At 37.9% G+C, this 10,566-nt stretch overlaps 2 protein-coding genes across 2 annotated transcripts; both read left to right on the forward strand.

Annotated features, from left to right (window-relative positions):
• The first annotated feature begins 4,530 nt into the window (after positions 1-4,530).
• On the forward strand, positions 4,531-6,966 carry LOC142629162 (uncharacterized). The gene is made up of 4 exons (XM_075803142.1): positions 4,531-4,728; positions 4,848-5,157; positions 5,272-5,412; positions 6,014-6,966. The coding sequence occupies exons 1-4, from the start codon at positions 4,531-4,533 to the stop codon at positions 6,964-6,966; spliced, it is 1,602 nt and encodes a 533-aa protein (XP_075659257.1).
• An 817-nt stretch (positions 6,967-7,783) lies between these two features.
• LOC142629163 (uncharacterized) lies at positions 7,784-10,047 on the forward strand. The gene is made up of 3 exons (XM_075803143.1): positions 7,784-8,235; positions 8,680-9,040; positions 9,496-10,047. The coding sequence occupies exons 1-3, from the start codon at positions 7,784-7,786 to the stop codon at positions 10,045-10,047; spliced, it is 1,365 nt and encodes a 454-aa protein (XP_075659258.1).
• The last annotated feature ends 519 nt before the right edge of the window (positions 10,048-10,566 follow it).

Consider the following 10,566-nt stretch of genomic DNA (forward strand, 5'->3'; position numbering starts at 1 on the left):
ACACACAGTATAGAGTTCAGTTAATGTGGATGCCCACAAATTGTACTTTTAAGTCTAACATATGCTAAGTACTTTGAGAATAACTTGATTATCATAAGATGAAGAATTGAATGGAGGGGGGGGGGGGGGGGTTGTTATGGTAAATACCAATTCCTTTGTTATGAAGAAAAGAAAGTTTTTGTTTTTTTGATTTTTTTAACACAGTAGACAGAAGCCATGGGCCACCAAAAACTTGTGTAAGTTGCTATAGTGGCAAGCAACTCTCATATAAAGAATAGATGAGGGAAAGAAAGAAGGGGGAAAAATGGAATAGAACAGCCCCCAAAAGAAACAAACTCATGCTTTATGCCATTCTAAGATCTTCTCTCCACTTTAGAATTCCAAGCTCTATTCCCCATGCAACAAAAAAAATTACAGCACTTGGTTTCTTGTGCTAAATGTCTTTCTTTATGCTTTTCTTTTGGCTGCCAAGCTCTAAATCCCTCATTCAATATTTCAGATAAGACCCACCTTCATACCTCTCTCTCTCTCTCTCTCTTACAGTTTGTTAATTGTTCTCGTTTATTCATGCAGACCATCTTTTTCTTTATTATTATTTTTTTATAATTATATTACAGTGTACAGTACCACATGCGACTAGGAACATTCTAAAGCACAAGTTCCTTCACTTTATCAAAATCTGGTATCATGGTGCCTTAGGTGACTGGTCATGGTCCAAGCAAAAATACAAGGGGGGCTTGGGTGTTTTGTTAATGTGCTGATTCTTTGCTTTTTTATCCTCCAATTAAAGTAAAAAGAGTTGGAATGAGTTGTTGCTTTCTGGTCTACGTTTTTCTCCAAGACGTTTGAATTTTCTTTTTGAGGGTTTTAGGGATTAAGCATCATGCATGAACCCATGTGAATTTGTAATCCATGCTTTTGTTTTTAGAGTACAAGATAATTTGAAAAGCACATGGATCCAAATTAAACTCCTTGGATGGCATCAAACTTGTGGACACTTACGAATTCAAGGATACAAGTTTAATGCAGTCGTGTATGTTTGAGGATGTGATATACACATGTAGGTGATGTTTCATGGGATAATAGTTCGAACATAAGAGCACTTGATCCAAGATGCTTGCTAAGGATACTTGAATCCAAACCTTATGGATCACATGGAGTCTTGAAAATAACTGGACTAACTTCTAGCCTCTAGGATGGATAGAACTGTTATGTTAAACTGCAGTGGAGGGACTTATGAATTGGACGTGACAAAAAAATTATTGGTGCAAAATCCATAAATTACGTGAGACGTATTGGGTATGGCCTCGGTTGCTTTAATGACCTTGAAAGTGGCTTATTTGAGTATATACTTTACCTCTATGCCTAAACGTCAAATTTTCCTGGACATAGAATTACCCACAAACCCCTCTCTCTCTCTCCCTCTCTCTCTCTCTCTCTTCCATAGACTGGGTGATCAATTTAGATTCATTCTACTGATTTAACTGTATTCTACTGTATGTTTTTGCTAGAGGATTTTCTCCTAAGCTTTTTCTAACAAAATTAGAACTATTTATACAAGACTTAGCAATAACAACCCCCTATTAATCACATTATATTCTTGTTTAGCTTTTTAGAATTTAGTATCTATATGGATCACACTAGGATTCTAAACATAGGTTGTTTTAGTAGCATATGCAAAGAATACTATTTGTGACGAGGTACCACAATCTCCCTTACATATACTCTAATGTTCTTGTTAAGATCCTCACTGTGTTGTGGTGTCCATGAGTCACATTGTGTTATCAATACCATTTGTCACAACTTGAGGAAAGTGAAGTAACATTTGCGATACATCTTAAAAGAACTAGTTAAGTTATAATTAATACTCATCATAATCACTTATATAAACCAAATCGGCCTAGCAAACACATGATATGAAACCCAGCATACACCTATGCAATCCACACTCATATCAAATCCATCCAATATCAATCTAGAATTAGGGTAACATATCTAATGTATATTGAGTTTATATGAGCTATGTTAGTGGTTAAGCAAAGCCTCATTTGTAACTTAACTAATATATATAAAAGATTATAGCATAGATAGAGTTAATGATTTTCTTAGGTGGTGACACTAGTGTTAAAAATCATGCTTGAATTCAAATGCATGAAGAGACAAAGGAATAACACACACAAAGAGAAGTCTGCTGAATCTGCTGATCTTGGTCGGTTCCAAGTGTCAAGAGGCATCTTGGCTTCTAGTGAAATGAATGGAATTGGCCACTGTTGTTCTGGTTCAAGCCTTTGCCACATTAGGAAATAAAAAAGTGCTAGGTGGGGCTTCTTACTTAAAATTGTGGTACGGCTAAGTACTTTGTTAATGTTCATGTACTTATTAGATACCCTTAGCTTCTATTTTTTATTTTTGTTAATCATTAGAATCTTTAATAATTAGGTGGATCCCATGCTCTCCTATCATATAATCAGCATCAAAATATAAGAAAACAGAGTTAGGCTTTCTAGATTCTCGAGTTTAGTCTTAAAGTTGTGGCTTTTGGTTAGTTTTGTTTTAAATTTTAGGACCCCATAAGGTTTAGGCTTTAGCTCCCCCACATTAACGGTCTCAGTGCAATGTCTCCATCCATATGGTCTACTGACTAAGCCACCATACAAAAAAAGAGAAAGAAAAAGGAGCACAACAAAGCAAGTAAAAGAAGATAAAGCAAATTGAGTTGGTATTTGTTACAGATCATTATTCATTACCCCATCTTTGAACAATTCCCTGTTCCATTACTTTCTCCAAAGTTTATTTGTTTGATTAATACTGTAAAAACTAAGAACATGTGATTAAATTTGAGCATTAATGCAGCATTGTGGAATGTGGGTCATGCTAAGCCACCATTTGGAAACTAGCAGCACTGATCATGTGCATGATCCATTAAAAAATGGTGAACAATGATCTTTTTTTTTTTTTGAGAAGGTGGTGAACAAGGATCTTGATTAGCAGCAACTATGCATATTGTGATATCTTGAATTATTATGTGAATTAAATTGGATAAGTTTATGTTGTGCAAGTGTGTGTTGAGTCCCACATTAAATCTTTACTTAGGTCGAATTAGATTATAAAAATGATTATTGCTAAGGTGAAAGATGAAATGTAAAATTGTTGTAGAGAAATAAAGTAGATGTAGGAAACTTATAAAGCGGAAGTAGAAGCGAAAGTAGAAATGGAAAAACACAAGAGAGTTGCGTGATTTGGCTTGCAAGCCTACATCCAAGCTATATGTTACAAAGAACCATAAGCAGAGTATATATAGATTTGGACATACATTAATGAGGAAGTTGGGACGGTAATAGATACATTAACAAGGAAATATATATATTTTTTAAATCAATTTTCTTTTTCTTTTTTTAAAAAGAAATGTATTATTTCTAAAGCAAAGACAAAAGTGGGATCAACAAATAGAATGTTACCCAAATATATGTTAAAGAAGAAGTTCCTTGTTCTACTTTAAGATTGTTCTCATAACATCACAATCATGCCAAGATTATAAGAGAATATATGCTTTGTCACTTTATCACCAGATGTTAGCCGTAGTATCATCCTTTATCAGCCGCTAACTGATAAAGATGATCTTCTCCATATTGCAATGAAATCATTTGCTCAACTATTGGATAGATTCATGGCCACAACTATGCTTAATATTCTTGTTTTAAAAATTTATTGCACTATATTTGAAAGTTTGAAGAGTGTCGAGGGCCATTTTTTGACAAGCCCAAAACAGAATTCCCAAGAAAAAATAGGAGGCCCAAATTTTCAAGCTATTGGCCCAAATGAACCCGAATCCATTATCTTTACATTTCTCTAATTCCATATGGCCCAAGCCCACATGAGAAGTCCATTGGGGAATTGGGGCAAATGTAGTTTGGAGGGCTAAAGAAAGAGTTCCTTTGTGCACCCTTGGATTCGAGGGAAAATTTGCAACAATAGTTGAACCCTAGAAGTTGACAATATAAACCAAGCACATGTTGAAAACTAGCTTAAAAGTTAATCTGCTAAAACACTCATAAATTTCAGCCAAGAAACACAACCCAATGTAAATGCTTTCTCATTACCATTAATGTCAAATGACACAATCCTTCAAATTTAGAGTCGCTTATGATAATTGCCTTATTTATTATCAAATCAAAACACCAATCGATTCTTAGTGTGAGCGGAGATTGAATCATAGATCTCTTATTCAACCATTATAAACTTTACCAATTTAGTTGATTGGATCCTACCTTTAAAGGGTATTAAACATTCTAGGAAAAAAAAAGTAGGATATTTGGCAAACCAATTTACCTCAAAAGAATAGTTTTTAAACATAAACTTTATCGCCCTAGCTGCTCTCTGAATCACTAGAACGTAGAACCCTGTTATCTTCCCTGGAATGATACTCCTCCCCTCTGTTAATCCTTCTTAGCAGTAGGGTTCCTCTTGACCTCTGTCCCTTTTAAGTGTGGTCTACCCTTTCTCTCATACCCCTTCAATTTCACTATACCCATGGAAGATATTCTTTACAATTGGAAAAAACTCTCATTGACAGAGGAGGAAGATACCAAGCTTAGTCTGTCGAAGTCCAAAAACTTATGCAGCAAGGAGTTTGTATTGGCCTCAAAGTTTCTTACAAAGAGAGCCCTTAACGTGGAAGCAATAGGTCGCACGTTTAAACCCTTATGGAGAGCCAAAAAGGATTTCAAGGTGCGCAAAGCGAAGCGAGAGATCATATTCTTTTATTTGTATTTGAACTTGAAACAAATGTAGAACGAGTTCTCACCTATGAACCTTGGACTTTCGATAAACATGTAGTCCTTCTACAGAGATTTGATGGGTCTACACCAGCGAGGTATTTGAGGTTCACCAACCTAAAGTTTTGGGTGCAAATACATGGATTGCCGATGTGTATGCTTAATTCAGAGACGGCAATTGAATTAGGAGAAACACTCGGCCAAGTAACACCATGCAAGAATTCTAGTGAATTGGTGGGGGGGGGTGATTTATTACATGTTCATGTGGAGATTGATGTATCAAAGCCTCTTTGCCGAGGTCGAAGGATAGCACTGGATGATAATGAGGAAATCTGGGTTTCGTTCAAATATGAGAAACTTCCTAATTTTTGCTATTGGTGTGGTCTGATCTCACACGATGGGAAGGATTGCGAGATCTAGTTAACAAGAAAGGATTCAAAAAACATAGAGCCTCATGAATATGGACCGTGGTTGAGAGCCGTGCCTTACAATCCAGGGAAAACTTCATTCATTGTGGCTCCTGGTATGGGCGATGGTTTGGGTGGAGTCTCAAGACCTTCTCAACTTTCAAATACTGAGAAGTCCTCTACGACGGCAGCCAGACCAACCGGAGAAAGCACTGCACGGTCTGAATTCGGTGAGAAGGAAGGCGCTGACCTGATGAATGTGACAAACATGGAAACCCAAGATTCAGGGGAGCATATCACGCTGAATGCCTGAAACAATAGCAACCCAATATCTGAGGTATTTGATTCTAACCCAAATTTAACTTCCTTCCATATTGAACACGTTGATTTTGAAACGTAGATACAAGAAATAGATTATGATATTGGCAAGTTTGACAAATGTGGAGAACACGTGGACAATATTTTAGCTGGTGCCTCACACGTCCCACCAATTAGTGAGAAGCAACTAGCTCCCTCCTTGCCAGCTTAGTCACTAGTAATTCAGGAGCAAACACACCACGCGACAGAGAACTCCCCATCTCCCAACCCAGGAAGCAGAACCTTGTGCACATGGAAGAAATTGGCACGAGAAAATTCTATGGAGATTGACACACCACAGAGCCCCAAGGCAAAAAAAGAAGCAGAGAAGAAGGAGTAGAGTATTTTCTAGAGTTACCTACCAAAAAACTACAAGTTTCGAAGGGAGAAAGTCAACAAAACCCAATGGTGGAGGCTACTCAACAGCCCCGCCAAGCACAACGAGTCTTATAGTATGGAATTGTCGTGGGCTAGGGAACCCGCGTACAGGGAAGGAGCTTGAAGTTTTGATTTGGGTAAAAGATCCCTCCGTTGTGTTTTTAGCCGAAACATTGGCGGATGAAGCTAGTCTAAAAGAAGTTCAAAGAAATATTAATTTTGACAATCTGTTTTATGTGGAAAAAAATCCTAGAGGTGGTGGGGGTTTGGCTCTCTATTGGAAAAATTCCATTGATGTTCATGTGGATTCTTTTTCCAAATACCACATTGATTCAATAATTAATAAAGGTGGCGATGAAGCATGGAGATTTACAGGTTTTTATGGAGAACCAGCAACACATAAGAGAGTTGAAGCATGGAATAAACTTAGGTTGATCAATACCAGACACGATCTTCCTTGGCTTTGTGCTAGGGATTTTAATGAAATCACAAGGAGCTCAGAAAAATTGGGAGGAAATAATAGAAGTCAGGCTCAGATGCAACTTTTCAGGAATGTCATAGATGAATGCAGATTTCTTGATCTCGGATATGTGGGAGACCAATTTACATGGAGAAAACATTTTGTTGATGGACATTCACTGTGGGAGAGATTAGACAGTGGGTTGGCCAACCACGAGTGGTTCATGAAATTTAGAGGCTCAAAAATTCACCATTTGCACTCAAATTCTTCGGATCACTCTCCAATGTGGATCACCATGGATGGTTTGGACATTCCTTCTTTTGCAAAACCATTCAGGTTTAAAGAAATGTGGCTTTCTGATCACGAGTGCTCAAATATTGTTGAGGCGGTATGGCTATCAAGGGAAGAAGAGGAAGTTCACGATCATGTCATTCGCAAAATAGATAAATGTGGTAAAGAGCTTCGCAAATGGGAGTGGGACTGCTTTGGGAATGTCAAAATAATATTGAGCCGTAAGAGAAAGGAATTAAAGGAGGCTAAAAAATTAGCCATGAGATCTGGAAATAATCAGCAAGTCCATGTGTTGTAGAAGTAGAAAACCGAATTGGTTGATAAAAGAACATAGACTTTGGTTCCAAAGATCAAAGATCATGTGGGCTAAATTTGGAGATAGAAATTCAAAAAAATTTCACAACCATGCTTCTCAAAGAAAGAGGAAAAATATGATCCGAAAACTGAAAGATCCGAATGGCCGAGTGGTGGATACCAATGAGGACATAGCCGAATGTCTTGTGCAATACTACCAGGACCTCCTCCAGTCAACCAACCAGCCATTCTGTACCTTGGCTACAAATTCCATTCAGAGAGTAATTGCCGAGGAAATGAATTCCATGCTCCAATCCAAGTTCACTCAGATGAAGGTTAAGCAAGCCATCAACCAAATGGCCCCACTAAAGGCCCCCGGGCCTGATGGTATGCCTCCTCTCTTTTATCAGTATTATTGGAATTTAATTGGAGATGATATATCAAATTATGTGTTGCATTATCTTAATTCTGCTACTTTACCTGATCACCTTAATCACACTTTTATTACCCTTATTCTAAAAAATAAAAATCCTGAATTTGCCTCTGAATTTAGACTGATCAGTTTGTTCAATGTTCTGTATAAAATTTTCTCAAAAGTTCTAGCAAATAGATTTAAGAAAATTTTGTCAAATATTATTACTAAGAATCAGAGTGTTTTCACAAAAAGTCACCTTATTTCTAACAATATTCTGGTAGCTTTTAAGTCTTTACATAGTATGCAGAAGCACGCAGAGAAGGGTGATCATATGGCCATCAAGCTTGACATGAGCAAAGCATATGACATACTGGAGTAGACTTATCTGTCTTCAGTTATGGAAAAAATGGGGTTCAATGAGCATTGGATTCGTCTCATGATGCTATGTGTCAAAACTATGACATATTTTATATTGGTGAATAGGGAACCCAAACGCAGGATCCCTCTAACAAGAGGCATTAGACAAGGAGACCCACTTTCTCCCTTCCTATTCATACTTTGCACTGAGGGCCTAAATGGGCTGATCAACCAAGCCGCTCAACAAGGTCACATCAAGGGCTATTCTCTTTGTAGAAATAGCTCACGCCTGACTCGCCTTTTATTTGCAGATGAGAGCGTGTTGTTTTGCAAGGCCACCATAGAGGAGTGCCAAAGAGTTCTGGACATATTGGAAGTGTATGGGAGATGTTCAGGTCAGCAGATTAACCAAAGTAAGACAACAATCTTCTTCAGTAAATCTACTAGTGATGATACCAGAAATCAAATAAAGTTGGCACTAGGGGCTCCAGAAATTATTTAGTATGAAAGATACTTGGGGTTACCATCCCTGGTGGGCAGAAACAAAAAAGCAAGCTTCAATTATATAAAGGAACGAGTCTGGAAAAAATTATAGGGCTGGAAGGAGAAACTCCTATCACAAGCTGGAAGGGAGATCTTAATCAAAGCAGTTGTTCAAGCTATTCCAACTTACATTATGAGTTGCTTCAAACTTCCTTTGGGGTTTTGCTCAGAAATTGAGAGCCTGATACGAAGATTTTGATGGGGTTAGAAAGGCGAAAGGAGGAAAGTTCACTGGGTGAAATGGGATACACTTTGCCTCCCAAAAAAGGAAGGTGGTATGGGCTTCAAGGATCTAGCCAACTTCAACAATGCTCTCTTGGCCAAGCAAGCTTGGAGATTACTTCATAATAAGGATTCCCTCTTATATAGAGTTTTTAAAATGAAGTTCTTTCCAAATTGTAGCATTTGGGAGCCTCAAGAATCCAGCTTCAGTTCACACGCTTGGCATAGCATTTTAAAGGGAAGAGATGTTCTGCTCAAGGGTGAGAGATGGAGGGGTGGTTGCGAAGAGGCTATTAGCATTTCGAATGATGCATGGTTACCATCATTGGAGCACCCACGGGTCTTATCTGATATGGAACTAGGTTTTGAAGATGGGAGAGTTTCTGACCTCATTAATCCATTCACAAGAACATGGAACTTAAACTTAGTACATGGATTATTGTCACTCGATGAAGCTGCTTTGGTCCTCAGCATTCCATTGAGTCGCACTCCTATGAAGGACAATATCATTTGGCCCTTCACCCCCTCAGGTAAGTATACTGTAAGCTCGGCTTCAAAATTCTTAACCAAACTCAATTCTATGAGATTCCTACAGCCAACCAGCAGCAACAAAGTGGAATTTGGAATTAGATTTGGTGGCTCAAAGTTCCCAATAAAGTGCGGAATTTTATGTGGCGAGTGTGCAAGGAAGCTATACCAGTAAAACACAACTTACTGAGGAGGAAGATTTTATTGGAAGACAAGTGTGAGCAGTGTGGTGTGGAGTCTAAAACAGCAGTCCATGCATTATGGGAATGTGCTACACTAGACGAAATCTGGGAGGCTGTTCCAGGCTTTGAAGATCGGAGACAATATATAATTTCAAACACTAGAGATCTGATTAGAGTGGTTCATGAGAAAAGAAAAAATTTGGAACTCATGGCTATGGTGATGTGGACGATTTGGCACCGACGCAACTAGCTCTGAGTTAGCTCAAATGTTTTTCCCAAAGCACAGGATCTCCAACAAGCTACCCAGGCCCTGGCCATTTTCCAACTGAGCCAACAACCCCTCATTCAACCTACAGTAATCTCTCGACCTCAACCCCATGCTCAGTGGAGTCCGCCTCCTTCGAATTGCCTTAAACTGAACTTTGATGGAGCCGTATTTCCGGAGTTGGGCAAGGCTGGTCTGGGGGTGGTAGTTCATGATTGTCAAGGAAATGTTATAGCCTCATTGTCAGAACAAGTCCCTCTACAATTTTCACCAGACATAGTGGAATCCATGGCAGCAGCAAGGGCGATGACCTTTGCAAAGGGACTTGGTCTTGCAGAATTTATACTCGAAGGAGATTCGGAAGCCTCACTATCTTCTTTTGGCCATCTTCTTGAGTCAGCTAAATCCACTCTAGTTACTAGTAAATGTATTACCTTCTCCCGTGTTTGTAGAACTGGTAATAAAGTAGTCTATAACTTAGCTAGACATACAAGACATGTCAGAGGTTTGTCATTGTGGGTGGAGGATGTTTCACCACACCTATTTGATGTACTCTTTGCCGACCCTAGCTGATTTTTATAAAAGTAGTAGTCCTCATTCTGAAGAAAAAAAAAAAAAAAAAAAAAAACCTCAAAAGGCATAAAACCATATTGTTTCACTCTTCCATCACTGTTAAAGGCTATGATGATATGATCCCCTCAAAATCCAGCAACTAAAGTCTATTCATACTCCTTGAAAGATGAATTATTATTATTATTGTTATTGTTATTATAAAGGCATAATAGAAGGGAGGCATTAGCTAAAGAATTCACCCGAGAGACTATATAATTACTCACTTGACTAATACCTGTGTATCACATAACATATGCCAATATAAAATTTCTCCTGAGAAGTTTGTTAACCATTTATTTGAGAGCGAGACTTATAATTATAAATTGGTAAGAATATGGTAAAAGATGCCATTAATATTTTGAAAATTAATTCCAATTACATAAATTGTTAACATGAATTGAACCTCATTTAGCAATATTATACCTCAAGAACGAATCTCCTAAAGATACCTGTTAAATCAAATGCAAAATCAACAAATTA

The sequence above is a fragment of the Castanea sativa genome, chromosome 3 (genome assembly GCF_040712315.1).
Source record: "Castanea sativa cultivar Marrone di Chiusa Pesio chromosome 3, ASM4071231v1".
Taxonomy (NCBI): domain Eukaryota; kingdom Viridiplantae; phylum Streptophyta; class Magnoliopsida; order Fagales; family Fagaceae; genus Castanea; species Castanea sativa.